Source organism: Tauraco erythrolophus, chromosome 2, assembly GCF_009769465.1.
Source record: "Tauraco erythrolophus isolate bTauEry1 chromosome 2, bTauEry1.pri, whole genome shotgun sequence".
In the NCBI taxonomy this organism is placed as follows: Eukaryota; Metazoa; Chordata; class Aves; order Musophagiformes; family Musophagidae; genus Tauraco; species Tauraco erythrolophus.
The window spans coordinates 96,331,619-96,355,121 of NC_141466.1; the positions used below are offsets into that span (position 1 = coordinate 96,331,619).

The 23,503-nt window shown below is 38.1% G+C and overlaps 1 protein-coding gene across 1 annotated transcript; it reads right to left on the minus strand.

The window, feature by feature from the left end:
• Positions 1-309: 309 nt before the first annotated feature.
• NLRC4 (NLR family CARD domain containing 4) lies at positions 310-23,271 on the minus strand. The gene is given in 8 exon segments (XM_086626146.1): positions 310-398; positions 5,753-5,816; positions 16,322-16,473; positions 16,476-16,598; positions 17,333-17,454; positions 17,793-17,892; positions 20,047-20,217; positions 23,193-23,271. Coding segments are annotated over 8 exon segments (900 nt in total).
• Between the last annotated feature and the right edge of the window lie 232 nt (positions 23,272-23,503).

Here is a 23,503-nt window from a genome sequence, read left to right on the forward strand (position 1 = left end):
TGTCCACTTGAAATAATTCTAAAATAATTTCTGCCAAATTATAGGCAATGTTTCTGTTATATATTGTGGATTTGGTTTTTTTTCATTGCTGCAAAACACTTCCCAGAATCTTTTATCTATTGCTTTATCCAGCAACATTTCTGTTCCTGTTCAATGTTCAGTGTCGTACATGGCAAGTAACGCAGCCTTGTCATGACTGAGAGTGTCTGTAGCACTCCTACTGAATTTTCTGAAAATGTGGAAGCATGTGGTAAAATGCAGCACAAGGTACACAAAATTAAAGAGCAGCCTTGTAATTCTGATTTGATGTTATGTACCTGAATAGAGAGTTGTTAGGAACAGCAATGGCTGCTTCTTCTCTTCTTCTGGTGCAGAAAAGTCGGCATCTTCACGCCCACCTACTAGGCAGTCAAAAACATGACCCAGAAAGGGAACTACATAGAAAATTCCCTAGAATCATGAGTGCATCTGTGTGGTTCGTTGGGCCATATTTTAGCCCAGACTTGCTCCTTTTCCTTGTATGAATGCAAGGCCTGCCTTGACAATGGGATTGGGCTCATACTAGGGGAGAGAGTCTGGGCGCATCCTGCACCCGAGTGCCAGTTCGAGCATCTCAATGGGCGCTTTGCTCCAGCTGGCAAGTACCAGCTCCTCCTCTGCCCTGCAGACCTCTCTATGGTATGTGCCATGGGGGCAGCTGTATGTGGTTCCCAAGCCTATCCATCACATCTGCAGAGACAATTTGCTGTAATCCGCACATCCTGTCTCCCAGCTACCCTTATAGAACATCATGTATGCTTTAAAATGCAGTTGTTTAAACCAATCCAGTTTATTTGTAAATTCTTTTTTAAAATATGCAAATGCACAAAAATGTTTTCTTAGTGCAAATTGTAAGATTGTTTCAGATATTAAATTAAAATTGAGCATAGCTGGAATTCCTGAGTTAAGTAACACTGATGACTGCTGGGAAAAGGAAAGGGAAATTATTATTTACTCAGTGTTGGCTGTAACATCAAGTTAAAAACAGGATGGTTTTGATCTTGTGTCTTCCCACTAAGTTTTCATGTATGTGAGTTAAGTGATCCCAAAGATGCTCATGAGTCTCACCGTTCCAGCATGACAAATTACTTTGTGTTCTCCATGGATTGATAGCCAGATAAATAGAAGCAGTGTTTATTTTACCACTCAGCAGATCTTTCAAATATTATTACTGCGGCATATTTCCTTTGTTTTATTTCACTTTAAGCGGAATTCTATTTAAGACTTTAGGTCACTGCTTTATGCCCTTGGGGTGGGTACAGATCTTTAACCAAGCCACTGTAAATAAATGGTAGTGATTTTCATGGGATTGCAGATCATGACAATGCTGTCAGGAACATTTTCTTTAAATGCCATGTCACTTTCACCTACTGCCTTCAGGCCAATGCGTGACGTGCAGTAAGTGTCAGGCGAAATGTCACATCTGGGAGGAAGAGCTTGTGTGAATGTTAAACTGGAATGTGGAAAAATGGTGTCACATACCCTGTAATCTAATATTGTTCTGCCTTAAAAGGGATGTTTTCTCTGTGGAGATACGTGTTTAACCAAAATGACTTCTGCTTGAAGTTCAACAGAAACTAAACTTATCTGTTTATCCCCAGATTTCTTGGGAAGCTCTTGCTACAGCAGTTCAATTCCAGGTCCTTGTATATTTTGCTGACATGATAAGAGCCTTTAACAAATAAACTCAGAAACTGGAAAGGAGAGGAATGAAATTAATTTGTCTTGTGGCATGAGAGTAGCAACCTTCTCCTTAGACATGAGAATAGCACTCTACTCCCAAGACTCCAAGTCTTAGGAGAGTCCTTGTTCTTATACTTGGAAGAATCCAAGCATAAGAATAGGGAAGGGATCTAGTGACGCTTCCCTAGTACGTACTCAGCTCAGGGATTTAAGAACTTGTGGTGCATGATATGAAGTGTCTCTTTTCTGTTTGTTTCGAATCTGTCACCTTTTACGTCTATTTGGTATCCGTAGTTCTTCTATTAGAAAAGACAGTGGACGATTAACTCCTATTCACCTTTCCTTTGCTACTCTGTTTACAGAAGTCTTATCACAGCATCCCTCCGTTGTTTTCTGGGCTGTGTGCCACTCCTAGCAGGGAAGCCATTGTTCAGCTTCTCATCCTTCTCTTTATCTTTTCTATTTTTGCTATAAAATTTTTGAGATTTTTACTATAAAATTTTGAGATGAGGGCTCTAGAAGTGCACACGGTTTTCAGGTTCTGGGTCCACTACGGGTTCGTGCCATACCCTTTTCCAAATAATTCTCAGCATATTAGCGGCTTAATTGTTCATTAGTAAGGACTTACCTTTAAAAATCTCTCTCCTGAGTGATAGAAAGTATTTCTGAGTCTACATGTATATAGAATTGTCTCTCCTGCAGGCATTACTTTACACTTATGCATTCTGTTTCATTTGTTGTTTTATAACTCTCTCAGCATTATAAGGATCTCCTGCAAATCATCACAGTCAGCTTTCACTTTGATTTGCCCTGAACAATACAGTATCATCGGCAAATTTTGCCACTTCACTGTTTAACCCCTCTTCCAGCTCACTCTGTACCACTGTTTTTTACCAGTTTAGCTGATGTTTTCAATCGTTTTGAATGCTTGTTTCTGACAAATTTATGAAATTCCATTCAGCTGGTATTGAGGTGGTTTTAAACAAGAAATTATGCATGACAGTTAATTGTTCAGCTATTTCAGACTGGCGATCCTTTACAACTCTGCTCTGAACAACATCTTGGTACCATCATTTTTTGTTTCCCTTTGTTGATGGTTCCACTTCCACTGACAATTCCATCTGTGACACATCCTCAGATTCCACCACCAGGAAGAAGTAGTCTCACGGAAAAATGTTCCTAAAGACTCCAAAGAGGGCACAGCTACAAAAAAACATTGTTTACTGTTTCTGTTATGACCTTATGTTCTCTGAGTCCTCCCTTTTGTGCTTGGCCATCGATTACCCTGCAAACTTTCTGGCTGGCTTTTTATTCCTCATCTGTTTGAAAAAGAATTTATATGAGGTTTTTTGTCTTTTTGAAGTTGTTCCTCAAACTTTTTTCCAACCTGCTTCCATATGCATTTATATTTAACCTGCCAGGTTTTATATTATTTTCCATTTTCCTCCTTTCAATGTAGCCCCAGGTATTTGAAAGCTGTCTTCTTACTTCAAATACCTTCCATTAACCTCATATTAAATCATGACATTTCATCGCTTTGGGTTTAAGGTGGAGTGTGGTGATATATCTGAACTCTGTGTGGTAAAAGTCCTGCAATCCTTCTGAGCCTTTGATATCTTGTCTATAAATAGTCTTTATGTTATCCACAAATATTTACTCTTTTAGTTGCCCCTTTTAGGTCTTTATTTTCAATAAGAGTTCTCATTTTTATATAGTGTTGTGTTTTGGTTTTTTTTAATCAAATACTACTGAAGTAGATTTTGGAGACTTGCTGCTCCACAAAATTTTACATCCCTAGATTTTAGTTCTGGGTATATAATATTCAGTGGTTCATTTTCACCCACAGGGAGGCTCCTCCTGACAGTTTTGTTTTCTGACACTGTGCCATGTACTGTCTTGTCTGCTTGCCTCTCTGTAGCGTGTCCTGTTAGAATTTGGAGCTTCTTGGTCTTATTTTTGCTAAGTAGCATTTGCATTTGCTTTGTTCACCTTTTGGCTGATGAGAGCTAAAACTGTTGTAGAAGGGAGTTTGAACGACTAGCAGCAAAAAGCTTAAAATGTGAATGGAGACCAAACTGCTCCTTGATACCCACCAGTGATCTCTCCAGCATTGATCTAACATTCAGTGGTATCACAGGGAACACGCATGGCAATGCTGTTTGACCTCCAGAGCGCCTATCTCTTTATTTTCCATTCCGGAGCCTCTGTCATTACCTTTGGGACCTTGCTGCTGTCTTCTCACTTGTTTGAATGCCTGGCCATAATAGTTTGCCTTTCTGTGCCCTTTTCAAATATCATGAGAGATTCTGCCCATGTCCTGCTTTCAACTAAGAGGTCATGCATCCAGTAATTCATTGCCTAAATCAAATGGGATCCTCTGCATTGCAAATGCACTTCCTTCCAGTGAAATATTCCCTTTCTGGAACTATTTAACTGGATGAACATTCAACTTGCCCTTTTATTTCTAGGCAGAAGGATAATTATGTAGCGTCATCCCACACTTTGAAATGAAATTGTCAGTCATGCAATGGTGTCATCACACTACATTTGATAAATCAGTCACAGGATCATTCATATATGCCAACATGTCAGCATCACTACTTCTGCCCTCAAGCTGATCATCTTCTCTATGTACCCTTTTCATCTGACCTCAGAAGCAAGTCCCTTATACGCAAATTTTTCACATGATGGTATAGAAAAGGGCAAGTTTGTGGGCTTACTGACCTCACAATACTTCACTAATGAATAAGTAAATTATTGAAGTACATACAGAAAGAAGGAGAAAAAATGGAAACTATGCTATAAATAGAACAAGCTTGCTGCTTGAGAGTTAAGCAGTCATCCATACTCATCTTCTAAATTATTTAACTCACTGCTCTAATTCATTAGTTTCTTCCAGTATGAAAAAAAATGCATTTGTTTCTATGGCAATCCTCTGAATTTACATTAAACTGAAGATCTAGATAGCCCCTAATATTTTATAGGGATTTTTATCTGTTTAACCAAAACCTATAAACTCAAGTTTACCTTTATTTTTCAAATATATCCTTGAGGTTAGCACTGGGTCTATACACTGATGACAGCTACAACACAGTAGAAAAATGAATAAGGGAGGTTTAAATTGGTTTCATCAGGATGTTGCAGCCACAGTAACCTTGACATAAACCAGCTGCAAGCTTCTCAGGCTACAACAGCCCTGAGATGAATCAGTTTTAATAATACCTCTGGCTTGTGCACCATTTTAACTGTATCTAAAAATCCTCTAGGTTTATTGAGTTCAACAGATATTGTTATTATTCAAACAGTTTTATTTGCTTGAGCCCCGTAAAACTTAAGCAATAAGCTCCTCACAGGCTATGTACTTTAGAGGCTCCTAAGTGACTCATAAAGAAGTTTGTGGTAAATCTCATATCGCAGAACTGGGGAGATGGACCCAAAGTGTAACCATGAAGCTCAGGACAAATCTTATGTCTGGAGACAAAAGGCCAGAGAAAGAAAATTCTTGTTCTCATCTGCTTCCTTCAGTTCTGATGGAGGGCTGGGCCTGGAAGTGGCTGATCTGTCAGGAGTTGTGCCACTACTGTACCTCACAAACAGTAAAAGGTAACCCCGCCTGCCCACTATTCAGTAAATTTCACTTTAAGATCAGTAAATGTTAAGTATTTTCAAATCAACTCACCTGAGTCTAGGAGTGCTTGTTACTCTGTTTATTTTTTGTCTGGAGTGAGCAAAAGCATGCATGTTTCAACAAGTTTCCTTAGTGCATAGTGGACTTTTATGGCTGCCACTGTGTTTAATGTTGCTGAAGAGTGGACTGAAAAGTTCTGGGGTTGAAGCTGCATTACAGCTAGTTTGCATTCAGTCTCACTTTGAAGACAAATCTAAGCACTTACCAGGTGAAGTTTGAAGGTTCCAAATTCTCGTTCAATATTTCTGGAATGCTTTGCCTCCTCCTCTGATGAACTTATTTCCTTAGCAAGGAGGCAAATCAGAAATAGCCCTGAAAATCAAGTCTCATGTTTTGATTTACCTTGAACCAAAAACTTCTGAGGCCAATTTGGATCATGATCTTTGAATCTGAATTTATCAATCACCTAAAATTTAAAGGATTAAAGGATTAAAATCTTATTGCTGGATCTTTGTGATCCAATAATATTGCCCACAGGCCTTTTTGAAACAGGGAACATTTTACATCATTCTGAGACTCAGTGTGAACCAGCAAAATCTGAGAACCCCTGCATGCACGCTCTTGGTGGCAATCTTGACACTAAGGACTGCAGTGTTAAAATCATAGTACCTGTCTGGTGCCACAATTCAAAATGGTTAAAAAAAATTAAAAAAAAAAGAGTCAGAGAGCACTCTGACATTAGCCTATGAAAAGAAAGGTTCAGGGGTAGGAAACGATATACTCCATGGATACCATTAAGAGTGGGGTAGTAAATAAACATAGTTGATAAAACTGTGTGTAACATGGTAAGCCAAATAGGACCTCAGAGGTAATCCTGCACAAAGTGATTCTAAATATTTGGAGAAATGCTTCTGGTGAAGATCCCCCTTAACAGTATTGCTAGTGTCTCTAACTGCTGGATATTCGAGGACATGTCAGTTTAATCACAGCATGTGAGTTGAATTGTCAGCAAATTCTGATTAGTTCTGTCATTTCCTATCTTACAGCCCCTAGTTGCCTTCAACCAAGAGACATACACCCACAGATGTTGCTTTTACATTTGCAGAATGGGGGAGGGAGTGTGTAAACACCCTGATTTCTTGTTATTATTTGACTCAAGGTAATCATCTTAACCTTCCTTTCCAAAGATGTCATCAACACTTGCAGTTGGTTGCATTTGAACAAACGATCTCACAATAAACGTATGCCTTTGGTGTTCCTCTTTCTCAGCATCTTGTGATTTTCCCTTCAAGAAAGGGAAATTTGAAATGCAAACAGTGTTTTAAAGTACTGGCAAGACCTTTTGCAAAGTAGAAACTCACAGCTTGAGAAAAGTCCTTTTACAAAACTGGATTGCTGTCTGGCGTGACTGGATGATGATCTCATTGCTGTCATTGAACCAGAACGAAGACCTGACTGGAGCTGTTCAGGAATTTGAAGACAAAATGTAATGTGATTGGAAAATGCTGATCTGTCAAAAACAACATATTCTGTGAAAATAGTTTGGTTTCAACAAACTTTTCCCAAATCACAGTCATGTTTCTTTTAAAAACTTGCCCAGTTTTCTGACAATTCGTATAGTGGGTTGTTCAGGAGTTTGTGTTTCCAAGGTCCAAAGCTCTGACCAGCTCTGGCAAAGCTTAAAATAAGTTGAGTTGGAAGGAGCTGGAGACCCAAAGTTTACAGTTTGTGAACAGAAAGATGGTTTGCAGAAGAGAGCAATTGACAAAATATTCAGAAGAAATCCCTCTAATAGGTTGCTGGCTTCACAGCCCTGCTTCTGGGCTACAGCAGCTTCTGCAGAGAGCAAGTGAGGTCCATTGCTTGGCCCTTCTGACAGAAAAAGACGAGAGCAGAAATAACTGAGCACCTCAGGATCCATCCTGGCAGCAACAGGACTGCTCCTCTCATTTCCATCTCTGCAAAACCGTGCTGCCAAAGGGGAAGGCCCAAACAATACCTGGCTCCACCCAGTGTCGGGAAGGAGAATGAGGACATTCAGGCCATTAAAGGCTTGGGAAGAGAGAAGCAGCACCTCAGAGAGCAACCCTTCATAAATCTTGCTTCCACAGTTTTAGACCTGATTTGGGGCTTGAGAGATCAAAGTCATTTTTGGACTGGGGATGGGCTAACAGCAGTTTGGTGGTAACCTCCACGTAGATCTACTCCATGTTTATAGAACACGCAAAGCACGAGTGCCTGCTCTTCAAGCTAGCCGATGGCTGGAGATCCACAGGATTTCAAGACGCCTGTATGTCCAGCTGGAGGGTTCTCTTCTCGCCAACCCCCAGGCTGTAACGCTGAGCACAGGAGCGCTGGGAGCCTCAGTTCGCGCAGGGGCTCATGAGACTTCCCCTCTCCCCGCAGGAGGACTGGGTGCCAAATGTAGACACTGCAGTTTTTAGGCTGCCTGAGCTGGGGTTAGGAGCCGGGAAGTCGGGACACAGACAGGGGCTTTCGAGTGTCCTGGGCTCTCTGCCAGAGAGCTGAGCACTGTGCCAGGCTGCAGGGCTGCGGCAGCAAACCCGCCGGGGAGTCCTCAGGAGACAGGTCAGCTTCGTCACCTTTTGAACAAAAAAATATAACAAAGCAAGAAGACCAGAGAAATCTGTGGGGGATGACAATGACTGTAGTTTCCATTTCAGATCAGAGAGGAAATCGTCCCTGTTTTGGAGTAAAAAATGCTAAGTTTTAGGCAATTCTAGCCGCAGTCTCAGGATCTCAGTCTATGTAACTGCTTAGGCATCTACAGACTCACAGAGGCAGAGCTAACTGCATACTTGCTCCAGTCCTCCACTACGGAATGTTTCTGATGCATATTCAGACTTCAGAAGACAAACTATGTATGGCTCACATTAAGTCAGTACTTGTCTCCCTTCTTTTCATCAGGGCACTCACCTTCCTGCCTCTCTTGCTGTGACTGATCAATGAGAATGCTGTCATTGACACTTACAGCTGCCTGTCTCTATTATAAATGCTTCAAATAGCTGAATGCATCACATGAATTTGACCCTAAATAAAAAAAGCACTCTACCAGCACTTTCTGTCCTTGCTTCATAGAAGCAAGGCGAAAGAAATGTTGCATCTCATATCTTCAGGAGAACCTGCCAGTCTTAATGCCTTCTGCTCGCACTGGTGTTAAGTCCACAGATGCCAGAATATCACCACGTATTTCTTCGGAGCCTTGCATGTGTGCAGCTCATGACAACGACACATGGCAGAATTGTATCAAAAAAGACTGTGAGAGGCTGCTCACGTGCCTGGACTCTCCAGTGAGGGCTTTAAAGTATCCTGGTGAGCAGGACCCAGGTTCCTCCTTCCTCCGACAGCAGCACTCCTTTCTGCCTCTGCTCTACCCATTGGCAGTCCCGTAACAACCCCTCAGCCCTTGCGGGTGGGAGCTCAGCACGGCTCAGCGCCAGGCTGGGCTGGTGCTGGTCAGGTTAGTGTTGCCAGCTCTGTGAGCAGGGCACGGTAACCCTCACTGACAACTACAATCTGTCCTGTGAAATCTAAACAGTTGGAAAAGTATTTGGGGGTGTAATATGTACAATGGCCTGTCCAGAACCTAAAAGTCATCCTGGCCTTTGCTTCCTTGGTCAGAGTGAAAGCTTTTGGTGAAACAGAGGGTTGGAAACCAGAGTTTTAAGCTGTTCTGTGCCACAATCACTCTTTTTAAAATATTCACTGAAGAAAGAACTTCCTTCTGGAGCACACACTGTTTACAGGCTGAATTCCATGCTGAAGGTGATATTTATAGCTACTATGAATCTTTTAAAGGAGAATGGCCTCTAACTGCAGTAAGGTATGAGGCTTTAATAATACAAGACTTGCAGAGGTTGGACAAAATGAACGGTAGCCAACACATTGCAAATAAAGAAATGTGTTTGTAGCCAACACATTGCAAATAAAGAAATATAAAATGAACTACACCCGTGCTAGTGACAGCAATCACCATTATACATTGCATACAAAGCAGAAGAAGGATTCTCTCTTTTTCCTAGGGCTACCTCCTAGCTGGCTGCTGTTTTTCTGCTCATTGGCTGTTCAGTACACAGAACTTGGGGATTTTTAAGAGTTTTGTATACACAGGAGAATAAGCAACCTGACAGTTCCATAAAAAGACACAATAATCGTAGGTATTGTCTGCAACTGATCGGCATTTGTTTCCTTAATAAATCAAGCCCATTTTAGCTGCATTTGTAGAGACACAGTGACACCCAGTGGTTCCTGAGAAATACAATGGACTGACCCATGATTTATTTGGAGCACTGGATCAGCTCATTTACTAGCTTATATGCATTCCAGGGTTAGAAAAGTTCCAGCGTATGCTGTTCATTGAAAAAAACATGAGTCAGTGTCTGTTTCTGTTTTATATATTTTATTGAAGCTCCTAAACGAAACTGAAATAGAAATATATAGCACTAATCATACTAAGCAAAGAATAACAAAAATGTCACAAGTCTCCATCTTTTTAGGTTACATTTGTACTTTCTTCTGAAAAATTCCTTTAGGAAAAGGAAACCCTACATGTCTGGATTCTTTCAACTTCCCACAGTAACACGATGTTAATATAATGTTTTCTTAGAGCCTTTGCTAAATAAAATGGTATTGGCTCAGGTACAATTCAAATAGTTAACTGTTTTCATTTGTCACAACACTTTCACGAATGAACTCTGTAAGGGAAATATTCTCTATTTTCTCTTTAGAGTAGGAGATGGGATGGTTTACTTTCAGTTTGTTATTCCATCTTTAGCTTAGCATTTTGGCTAGCAAATCTGCTCATACTGTCAACAACATGTGAAGACCGCTTCACATTTTCAAGAACAAAGCTGGTTTTCCTTTGCCTCTAAAGCGCAGATTTAAATTTTATTGTGGATTTTTTGGATGAGTCAGGTCAAGCTTCAAAATGGAAACTCAGTGTCGGGTTTTATTAAAAACCAAATTGCTCTTGCATCATTTTGATATAAATAAAAAGTTTCCTGCTTCAAATAAGGTGAATATGGAAGAGTGCTTCCTGATATCTAATCTAACAGCAGTAGAGTCATTGATTGATTATGTAGAACAGCGGCTCAGTAATTCATTTCCCTTCAACCTGAAATTTTTGTTTAATGTTTGCTGAAAATTCACAGAGGTTATTCTTGTGGTTTTATGGTCAGCAGAAGGAGTACAACAGTTTAAGGGTGATTCTGTGCCAGGCACAGACTAGTATTAGTACATTGCAAAAGGTGAGACTGTGTACACTCAAGAGTCAGAGGAGTCAAAGGAGCAGTGAAGCCCAGGATCCACTGAAGATGCCAGAGAGACTCCCAGTAACATCAGTGGAGCGTAACTGTGCATAACTGCCTATGAGTGTTGGCCCAGGCTATAGTGCTTCTGTAAATCTGCCAGTGAAAAGGCCTAAAGGTTGGTCCCTATAAGATATATGCTTAGGAGTTGACTAATATGCTACAACAGTTTAACTCTGACTGTTGTGGGATATTAGTATACTATCTCATTTTTCAGGCTGTGGCTATAATGAAATACTTGGTTTTGTCCTGAAGCCCATGGAAAAACCTCCTAGTCATCCTTACTTCTTTTCATGTAGTGCTGGAAAAGGTTTGCTCGCTACCAATCAGTCAAGTTCACTCTCATCTTCTGAAATATTTTTCAGAACAGGGGTTGTTTGGGCCTTTTTTAGGCTTATCTGTGACCTGACATGCCCTCTTGCCCTGAGTGTGTGAGCTCCTACAGAATTTTCCAGTATGACACTTGCTACTAGCAGTGCTGAGTGAAGTGTGCTCCACATTTGTACCTTCAGACCTTCAATTGAAAGTGTTCTGGGTTAATTTTGAGTAAAGAACCTAAGGGATTGTGAGTAGAACTCCTGAGGCATCCATGTGCCTAGAAGGCCTGGAAGTAGCCATGTTTCTGCAAGTGTCTCCAGAGCAATGAGATTTCTCTCTGGATACTTGCGTATTCGTGGGCTTGAAGAGGAACAACCCTTGGCTGTTTTCCCTATTATATTTTTGTAATTTGGAGAGAATTTTCTGAATTTTAACACTGACAGATCTGTTCTTACTGTTATTTTCTGCCTTTTGGCAGGTGACACCATTTTATCCAAATCTCAAGCTAATTTTTGTGGTCCCAGTCTTGAAAGCATTTGAGCAGTTGCAGGTCCCATGAAAGTAACCCGATCATTCCTATATTCCAGTCAAAATTTGTTAAAAGATTTGTTAAAAATCTCTTTGTATAAAAAAAGGATATCAGGGAATATTCACAGGAAAAAAAAAAAAAGAATGGGAGTGGAAAAGACTAAAGTTAAAAGAGAAAAGGAAAGCAAATTCAGAGGAGTAGATTTAAAGGATTGCTTGCCATACGTGAAGGAATCTCTATGGTTAGAAACAGTCCCAATCTTATTTCCCTTCCACTGGAACCCTTTATGTTTTCACACAGGAGAACTAACACAATAAGGACATTAATGCTCTTCTTGCGTGCTAGCTAGTTATTAGAGACTCACAATAAGGAAGGTGATCAGAGAATACTTGTCACATGCCCAAACTACCCTAATTCAAGGAAATGGCCACCTCAGTGCATCATATGAGGCAGGTCAAGCCTAGGGTGAAGCAAGCTTTCTGTGTAAGAATTTTAATTAGCAATGAGCACAATAAAATACATAAGCTGCTGAAAGTTAACAAGTGCTACTGTTTGCGATTTATGTTCAAATCCATGCTGTGTACTTCCCTTTCCTCACCGCCATAATGGATTAGCAGTATACTGGATAGTAATCAACAAATATTACAATCATCCTTCTAATCTTATTAACGAACTTGTAAGAAGCATTAAGGACACATTTATACCACTTGTGGGAAACAGTCCAAATACAACGAACCAAAAGCTGCTTATCTCCAAGCAAAAACAGCATTATACGACTGAAGGGGGCCAAGTTAATCAGAGCTATCAAGAGACTAATTCAGGTCCAGAGGGCTGGGAAGGCAGATTAAATGATCGTTCATAAATCATTGAAAGCATACACTATACAGTATTGTAATAACAAACAATGATCTTCTGTAGGGTGCAGTTTCCTGCTCTCTGTATATCTATGTTTTGACATTTTAAGTATCTCATCAGCATCTTTTCATCCCTAAGTTGTGAATGTGTAGCAATAGCATTATAACTCAGCTTGTTAATCATCAGACCTTTAGGAAGGAAAGGGGATAGACTGTAAAAACAAACCTAAAATTGTTCTTGTTTACAGGCAGCACTACTGTGCTTACTACAAGCACGTACAAAATACAAAAGAATATGATCCGAGATATTGTGGAGGAAAACTGGGGAAAGCAACTGAAGGAATGTGAACAGTCAGCTTTATATATGTCTCAGGCTCCTTTCCTTTATAGGATGGAGGAGAGGACACTCCTGGTTAATTTTCACTGTTAAAATGTTTTGTAGAAGTACTGAAATGTGCCCGTTTACTCAGGAAAACAGCACACCAAAATTTAGGTTTGTTCACTGACTCCACCACGGAACAACTAGGGTTTGGTCTTATTATGTCTTTCTTCTAGTACGATTGAGACTGTCTACAGGCTGCAACTGATTCCTCTTTAAAACTGTTTTCCAAAGACTCAGTTATCCGTTTTTGAAAGTGGTTAAAACATTGCTCTTCAGCTGCTTGCTTTTTTTCCCCCTATCGGCAGTCTTAACAAAGACTTTTCTACTACTTAGCAAAAGTAAAGGATTCCTCCAAAGCCTGGAGTTAATGGCACTTGTTTCTGATCTCACAAGACACGGAACACACTCCAGTTCTCTACACAACATAATCTTCCACTTTTCTAGTGCCTAATCTTCCGTTGCTATATGCTATATGTATTTACTTACATGAGCACAAATTGAGGGCAAAAGGCTGCCAGTGCAAAGCACCCTCTCTGGAAACATGACACTGAGATAAAAGACAACACAACACATTGAAAAGAAGAGAATAGTCCTTTAATTACAATAACTAAACTATGTGCGGTTTTGCTAAGTTTTTCATAGAAAACAGAAGTTCCTCAGACTGGAAGACAACGCTGAACAGCATGAGAGCCTAAAACCAAGCACAGTCAGCAGTTCAATTTGATAGCACTGTCAAATCAAACTTGTACAGATTTGTCCCCAACTATCTGAGCAACATCATTTGTTCATTTTTGTGACTTCATGGACTTGTTCTTTAGTTCTCTTCTCCTTTCCCTTTCTCCACTCAAAAACTTTACATATCCCATTCATAGCTCTAGGAAGGTGATTGCCTCCGTGCTCACATAGTCCTTTGGGTTTTGGCACAGCATCGGTCATAAGCCCTCAACTGGCTCTTATTTTCTCTCTAGGCCCTACCTAAATCTTCCTGCTCTATAACTCAGGTTTCCAGCTTGGTCCTATTATGTCCAAGATGCCAACTGGCAACAAAACTGCACAGTCACCTGGAGTACAAGGTAAATATTCTCTTGGTCTTTCTAATTTCTCAGCATCTTGTCCAAGCCCCTGGTTGCTCCCTAAGTTTCCTTCTAAGGTGCCTTAATTGCAATTGTCCTCAAAAAAGGATGTCCCATCTCCATACAAGCTCCAGGACTGAATTTTTACCATCATCTCTCCAAGATCTTGGTCTTACAAGGCCAACTACCTGGACTACCCACACTTTCTTCTTCAGGTTCAGCAATAGCTTTTAACTATTTTCTGTCAGCTGCTTTCTACATCTGAGTTTTCGCAGCTATCTTTAAATGGAAAATTAAGTCCTTTGAAGGTATGTTGGTTGTTTCAAGGATCTCTCCACATCCTAGTACATTAATTCTGAGGCCTAATAGAGCTCTTTGGTTTTGTATCATATGTCTTAACTGTCAAGAGTGAATTTATGCATCTCAAGACAAGAACGTTCAGTATGTTGCAATTCAATATCCACCAGAAAATAGAAAGTGTGCTTTTCTACTTGTTTTTTCTTACAGAAAAAAATGCTGTGGATTGCAAGAAATTCGCCTGGGTCTGCAGCATCAGGTGCCAGTGCTAAAGAGTAAACAAAGGAATAGGCAGAACAAAAGTGTTCTCTAATTTATTCAACTTTTCATTGTTTCTACTGTAAACAACATTAACTAGAGTCTTTGGTGAGAACTATAGTATGCTGAGGGAGTAGGAAAGAAAAAAATGAAATACAGCTGTGGGAAGAGAGATGCAGGGGTTACCAGGAGCTTGGTTATTCTTTCACACTTTGACCCATCTGAAATAGAGCTATGAAGCACAAAGTTGCTCTAGTAAGCAACTAAGCAATCGAAAGGACTGAATTTCCTAAATGCTGATGAGACTATCTTCTTTAAACTGTATTATTTTGAAATCTCCTTTCTGTGTCAAAATAAAAAATAAGTATTTACTAGAGAAATCCATGTGTCTGTTTTCACAGATGCACCCTAGTAATTTAAAATTCATTTTTCTACTTCTTATTCAGTTTTCAGTCTATATATTTGATACAGGGTTTTGCTGCTTGGAAAAAAAATATTTTCTAGCCTGTGTCAGATTTTATCAATAGAGATAACAAACATTTTCACTGAATTCAGTGCTTTGATGAATTGAGATCATGCTTTTGAAGGATCCTAACCACAGGGGAAATGCTGTATTTCTTTTTACCAGCAGGGCACAGGGAGAAGAATGAAACAGCTTTGAAGGACTCTGGCACAAAACAGAACTCACAAGTACAAGCGCTTATAAGGAGATAACACAGAGTTAATGGGTTTGTGATGTACAAGCACCCATGGTTCAACACTGCCTAGAGAAATGAAACAGCAGTTCTAACTGGTGCTCCTGTCCCTTCATTCCAGTGGCAGACTGGAAATCGTCTGTCTTGAGTTGGCCACCGCTTTTTACAGAAGCGATCAAGTGACTCCTCTGTTTTCTTTTGCTGTGTTTGGAGCTGCTTTGTGTACACGGTTCTCTCCTGGGATATTTGTGGACTATGAGGGCTTGGAGACTGCCTTCTGGCTTGTCTACACCAGGAACTAAGGGTTTTGGAAAACAACCAACTTCCTATAAATTGGACCACAGTATGAAGTTAAGAGCACACTTGGAACTCTGCTGTAATGTCCACCTGTAAACTTTTACCACACGTTAAATGTGAAGTAGCTTACTACGAAATAAATAAATAATTGCTGACTTCTTTTTACAAGCCAAAATGGTGGCAACTTAGAGATGGTAAAAGTCACTTGAGATAAGCTATCTGGTGTTTTGCTGTGGAGTAAGAATTCATTTGTAGCTAATAACTGCAGAATAGCTCTTGTTTACATCTCTGGCCGCTTGTATGACCATGTCCCCTTTTGCAGAGCTAATACGCTCTAATCATACTGTTGTTATTTTAGAGGTCTAACTTTTTATTGACATATTCTGTCTCTGCATTAAATTTTCCCATAGTGTATTGTAGAGATATAACTACACTAGAATTGCCCTGCCTGTAGGAAAAACTTCTCAGTGCTAGGCCAGACAATATTTAACTGAAAAAAAAAAACCTGGTAAAACATTCACCTATTATCTATCAAGTTGCAGCCTTTGTTACCTTCTTATTAAGAGCTTTCCCTAATCTACACAGTTAAACTTCAAAGCTAATAAAAATGAGTTCATAAAAAGCACACACAGATAAAGTGAACACTCCTTGAAACCATTTGAAGACTGAGAGGTATTACAGGTTGCAGGATTTCAGGCTAATGCAAGGTGATCTCTCTCTCACTTTCTTTTGACCTGTTTCTCACAGAAGAGGGTGTGATACTATTCTCACACCCATTTCAGTAGCAGACCAGGAGATCCAAATAACCCTAGAGCTGCTGATGTGATGTGTGATTATAGAGAAGATAATTTCTCAAACATGGAAGATTGTAAGTGAACGTCCACTGGGAAAGCTCATTCTGTTTAAGAATGCACTAGCTGAAATTGTTTTCTGCAGTTTACCTTTGCACCATTAATAAGTCCAAGTTCATGGCAATCAAATTTCCATCCAGTCACTTTAATCTTCTTTAAATAATTCAGTGTGGTTAGTACCTGACTTAATTTACAGACTAACAGTGATGCAGGCACCCAGCCTCGTTTGCTGCTGAAATCTACAATACCAGTTTCTTGAGAGAGATCAGTGGCCGCATGAAGGAAAGCCAGCCATCATTTGTGACACAATTCATTGCAAAGTCCAAGTGCTGAAGGTTCTCCACATGTTCTTTCTCAAAAAAATTGCCTGTGAACATATATTTATGTAGAAGACTGTAAAACACAGCAGTCACAGATCACATTTTTTTCCTCGTTAAAACTTAACCTGCAGTATGCTGCACACAACAGGATCCTTTTAACTACAGAGAGGTCATTAACTTAAATGGGTCTAAGGACTGCTGCTCATGATCATTCACACAAAAGCATTGCAAGGTCAGGCTCATGAAAATATTCATTCATTTTGGCATTTCATTCCTACTGTATCCTCAGAAGGGATGAGTGATGTGAATCTAGATAGTTTTTGTATCTCCCTGATCTTCAGCTACCTACCTCGATAAGCCTTTTTTAACTCTACTATTGACGTACAATCCATAACAGATCTTATGTCAGTGGAAGATTTGATGTAAGAAGTGTCCACTTGTATTCCTCTCGTGTTTATGGAGGAGATAATCCATCTGTCAATCAGAAAAATATTCCCCCTCAAGGAGATTCTTCACTGGGAATTTCCAGTTGCCTGCAGTCTTCCTTGCAATATTTATGAAGTGAAAAATGGTTTTTGTTCAGTAAAAATGTGTTCATTATTTGGCTCATCTAATTATATATATGTTTTTTATATATATATATATATAATATATATCTCTCCTACCCAAACTTGATGCTATTTCACTTACATTATTAAAAGTTATTGGGTTTCCTGGATTTTTTGATTTTTTTCTAGTTTTGGTCCTTCATCTTTTGCTCATCCACAGTACCTTTACTTACCTAGAATTCTGACCTCCTCATCAGTGAGGCTCCGTTTCCTCAGTCCCAGTTTTGTCAGGTGTGGGATTGTTTCCAGTAATTCTAACAATTTTGTTAGGCAAACCTTTACATCATCTCCCCAGGGATGTAAAGAAAATAAGTGTTAATTTTTTTTTCTTATAATAGCCCACTGTAAAATCATTTTAAAAATGTAAACCAAATCACATTTCAATAGTGAAGAAAATACTGGCAGGTTACAGACTCCAAGACTGTTGCTTTGATAGCAAAGATAGAGCAGCCAATTGCATACAATATTTCTCACTTTTAGAAACTTTCCATTCACTGAGAGGAAATGCTTCAGGATACCAATTATATCCTACTTAGAAGAGGAAAGAACTACTGAATTTCTGTCTAGATAAGTCCTATAATTGAAGATCATTCCCAATTTAAATGATTTATCTAAAGAAATCTTCTGACTTGCCAGAAGTCTGTGTATAGCATCTTTTTGTTTCCCTTCTTTTCTAAGTAATTTTCCAATAAATCAAGTACATTCAGTTGTGGCAAATTACAAAGATTCTGAGCTATGGAAGGAAAAAAAAGCTTGTTATACATATTTTCAGTGCAGCATGACTTGTCTTCTATTGCACCTTTCTTAGCTTTGTTTTTTAATGAACAGCAAGACAAAATTTTTAAAACCCTTCAGGTTTTTCTTACTTTTCTGATGCCCCTCTGGTGCAAACTGGGTTCTCTTGTTGTTAATTGTGTCTCCAGGAACTGATAAAATAAAGGACCTGGCCAGCTGTAAAAGTTGGAGTAATGGTTCTGTATAACTTACACTCTGGTGGCTAAATGAATCTTCAGTGGTGATGAGACAACATCTATGAGATTAACATCTGATGAGACAGATTTAAGACTCTGTAACATGGAAGCAGGTCAAAGCTGCCTGAACACATGGGAGATTCTTCAGTGTTTTAAGCCTTGGAGACTTCAACTTCCCGCTTCACAAAGCTGTCAAGTTTTTTTATTATGATATAAAAATGTATGTTTTACAGAATCAAAGAATTGTGGAAGAGTGGGACTAGATAGGACCTTAGAGTCTAACCATCTGTAGTGGGGCAGGATACTGACGAGCCTAAACCAGTCACGATACATTGTTATCTATCTTGCTCTTTGAAATTTTCCATATTCTGCCTAGGTGCTATTTTACCTTCTTGGCTTTAGAATGTTTCTGCCAATATCCAATCTAAATATTCTTTGTTGCAAATTTAGCTACTTTCTTCTCCCAGTGGACAAAAAGAATGGTTGATTATTATCTCTCTGTAGCAACGTTTAAAGAACAAAAACATTTTATGGTATCTTTTCCAGACTTCTCTCTCAATCAAAACAAAACTAAAATATTCCTCATAAGTCACATTTTCTTAACCTCTAGCTGTCCTTGGTGCTCTCTCTCTTGATTTCTCTATACCTTTCTTAATCGTGATACTGAGGTTGGGCATAGATTTGTTGCTCCAGACTCTCCAGCACATGATTTTTGCAATAGTGTAATATTTTCAGTCTTCCATAGAAGATTTGTGCTTCTTTCCTACTATACAGGCTAATCGCCATTTTATATTAATGAAATTGATGTCTCATTCCCAGCTACAGCCCTTCATAGCTGTCTATACTGAATTGCCTAACATTGTTTTTGGACCACCTTTTAAATGCATCCAATTTTATTTATGGTTTTGTATTCCAAGAGGGCTTGTAAGCCTTCCAAGCTCAGTATCATCTGAAACTTGATAAGCACATCCTCCATTCTGTCATTTAAGCCATCAGTTAAAATATTGGTTAGAATGAGGAGGGACTTAATTGATTATACCAAAATGATCTCTCACTTAATGAAACATTTGTGATAAGTCTTTGAAAGTAATTTTTTAACTAGTTGTGCGCTAGTTTTATTTATATATATTTCATTAGCTTCTTGTTATAGGACAGTGTTAAAAGCCTCATTTGAGTTACGATCCAAACTTATCTTTGCTCTTCTCAATCTTAATTACCCTGTTCCCTGAAAAGGTTTGACATGATTTGTTCACACTACCTTTTATCTCTATCACCATTTAAGTGCTTAAAAATGCTTGGGTGATAATCTGTCTCAGAATTTTTCTTGGTATCAAAGTGAGGTTGACTTGTCTATAATTTCCTCCTTTCAAGCAGAAGATACTGAATTTTCCACTTTCCTGCCTCTACAAAGTTTCAGAGACAGTTGTCTATGGTTCAGTGATTCTTTCATCTTGTTCCTTATGTACTTAATTGTGAATTTTCCCAAGTTCTGCTAACCTGAGTTCATCTGTTTTAGTTAAATAATTTTTATTCATCCTTGCTTGTACTACTGTGACCTTGTTAGAATGATTTGAGTAGGAACATGATCAGAATGAATCTTTTTGTAATAACTTAAACAAAAAACAACTTTGAAAACTAGTTTTGTTTGCATCATCCATTATTTCCTTTCCTATTTTTTTACAGAGCTATGCAATAGTTTATCTTTCCATTTTATGTACCTTTTATACTTATAATTTATATAAAAGCTTTATATAAACTTTCCTTACTGCATTTTATATCCCTGCTAACTGAAACTCATTGTGAACCTAAGTGTTCCCGATTTTATCCTTATATGCTTTTTTCTTCTGTTACAGAATTACGTTTTGATTGCCAAAACATACATATGCAGTTTGTAAAGTTACTGTTACTATTCTTACCTAGAATTTCCACAGCATCACTGGAGACACAGCAGTTGACTAGCTGGATTTCTTCAAGTTCACTGAGTTCACCAGAAACTGATCTTACAACGAAGGTTATGCCATCCTCAACGGTTGTCAAATGATTCATGCATAATAAGCGTAGCTTTCTCAGATTTCTGATAACTTTAGCTATGAATGGAATGGAAGGGTAAAAAAAGCAGGTCACATTGCTAGGTGAGCTGTTTTCATATGTTCATAATGTCTTGACCGCAGCAAATGGCTAGACAGAATTAGATGTTTACTGCCTGGCATACTACAACTATCTATATCTTGATGCCATTAAATGTATGATAAGTCTTGCTTGCAAAAAAATCATAAACACAGCCTCTTGTTCAGCTGCTGTCTCATGTAATCCATATAAACTGCCCCTCAGCCCAGAGAAAGTAACTCACAGAAGATCAAATGTGATCTTCCTGTGGAATGAATCCAGGAGAAGCATTCTTTTACCATGCCATCAAAGAGAGGATGGGTAGACAATTGCTGTCTCCATTTCAGTTACTGGGTTCTGTGGCCCTGGCAAACATTATTCAAACTTTTCAACCTTGGCACCCAGTGACTGGCCTTGCAGAAAGTCAGCCACAGGCCAGGGAAGGGAACTACATCACCTTTGCAACCTCCTGACTTGCAGTTCATGCAGACTAGCCAGTCCTGGGATGGGTGTGTTAGATCTGTTTTGACTACAGTATGCGTTACCAACTGGAAAGGAGCACTCTGATACTTTGTGACAACCAGGATACAGAACATACCAAGACTTCGCTGTGAATATATAAGAAATTACTTCTGCAAATTAGATTACAGGATTTTCAAGTCCTAATGGTGTACAAACGTCAGGCAAACTTGTTAAAACATTCACGTTCTCAGCGCTATATACTTGATTATGGTGTGAAACAGAAGAGAGAAATTATCTAATTTTTTTGCATCACCTTAATCCATCCTTACATTGTCAAGTGCAAGTCCTTCAGCATTCAGAAGTTTCTTTATTCCACCAATGAGTCCACCTGCTGGAAAAAAAAAAAAAAAAAAAGAGATGTATACACCATGTCAATTTAATACAGGAACAAATTAATTTGTACAACAGATTCACTTCAGTGATATTAGCTTCTTGTGCAAAGTAAATAATAGTTCTGCATGAAAACATGAACATCTAAAAGTATGCTGTATCCCGTGGAACTTGTAAAGTTTAACTAGCATATAGACATTATCTCATTTACTGGGGATTATTTGCACCAGAGTTGTTATTTTTTTTCTCCTATCTAGTATTTTACTAAAAACCAGATTTTTTTATATATATTCTGTACCAAGAACCAAGAATACGATGGGATGCCAACTTATAAGAATTCAAAGGCCTTTGTGTAGCTAGAGCTAAGAATATAATAAAATGGCAACTCATAGGAATTCAAAGGCCGGACCTGATTTACACAACTAAATACCATGAGTAAATTTATGTAACTGAGTAGACTACAGTCACTTTCAACATGAATATAGAATTGCATTCTAGCAATATAACCTGTCTCAAACTGATTAAAACCAGGCATCTTCCATATACAAGACAGCCGTGAGCCACTTTGTTTTATCTTCTTATCCACGTTTACCTAAAAGAGTTCATTTACTGCCAATAAACAATGTACTTTCTCCAGAAAGAGCTGCATTTTGAGAATTTTACATTTTTTGCAAATTGTAATTGCATTGTGTAGAATTCTAAAATAAATGTTGGCATTGATTTACCTGCACGTGTTGAAATAAAACTGAACTATCATTCCTTTAAGTTTTTCAGACCTTGAATATTACAGTAAATAAGACTTTTTTCAGGGATAGTTTTATAAAATTTAAGCTTCTCTATAATTGTGGGGGAAAAGGAGAAGGTGGTCTTTACAAGCCTGAAATTATCTGCAATATTTTGGAGTAAACCGTAGAAATTACTATAAGATAGCTAACATGAGAAATACCCAGTCGGAAAAATATTTTGTCAGAAAAAAATTTATTAATCCAGAAATTTCTACCCGTAATATGTTGAAATAGAGATATTTTATAAAAATACTCTGTAAATGCTACCTTTAAAAAATGTTTTAGAGCAAGATTTTTTATAATGTTAATAAATAATAGCCATATTATGTAACTAGAACATAAATATAGTGATAATAATGTATAGGTTTTGAAAGACTTTTTTTTAAGGTTATTTGATTTTTTAACCACTATTTACATCTAACATTTAATACAAAGAATACAAAGAAACTGTAGTTTATAAATCTCACTTGCTCAGGCTGAAAGTTTCAGTGGAACAGTGAATCTAATATCCAGAATGAAAAATAAAACAAATCAAAAGATTGAATATGCCAGATATTATTGTTATTTTCCTAGAGCAGAAAAAAATTACCTTTCATGAAATGCTGATATTAAACCAGTCAGATATAAATATAGTCTATCTAGGCAAATTGACTAAAATTATTTTGATTCAATATTTTTATATATATTTAATAAATTTAAAGCATGATTCAAATCAATAAGTGGGAAATCTTGATTTAAGCAAGATATTTTTATATTCTGTGCTTTAATTTCTAAGAAACAGATCATTCTCATAGACCATCACAATCCTTAAAATATAACCTTTGAAGTAAATTTGGTTGTTATTTTTCATAGCCAGAAAGATACAGTTCACTTTCCACATTGTTTTGGTTCATGTTTCACATTGTTTCATAGTGTAATGCATATATGCAGATTCTTATTTTTTACACTTTTATCATTAAGGTTAGTGAATGAGGCATATATTATTTATTTGGTTTTGCTTTGAATGATACCAAGATACATTTGGATGGAAATGGTAATTAAGGTAACAGCATACAAAACAAACATTTAAATTAATGTATTCATTACGTAAAACTAAATAAGGGTATCCTTAATAAAATTAATTACTTTTAATAGATATAACTGAGAAAATAAAGAATATTTGTGATATTATGTAGTGGGTCAAATTAAGGGTCCATGTAGCTCAGTATTCTGTCTCCAGCAGTGCTTCCTAGAAGATGTTCCACTCCTTGGGATCTTTTCCATTTCCATTATATTCTTTTTGAAATTGAATGCTAGACCAGATCATGGTATTAAGATACCATATGGCTCCATCGATGGAAACAGTGTCACAATAATGTTCTCTCTTTCATTCTCCCATTTTCTGACAATTCTTGCCATTTCCCTTTACTAAGCATCGAGCAGATATTTTCATAGAGCTATCGATCTTAACCCCCAGCTCTCATTTGCAAATGTTAACCACCATCCTCATGTAAGCAAAACCACGATTTTTGAGTAATGTAACAATGTACTGAATGAAAAATACTGTTTGCTTAGACAAGCCTTTTTTAAAAATCCTTAAAATACTCAAATATCAAGTGTAGAAACACAATCTATTGACATTAACTCTCTC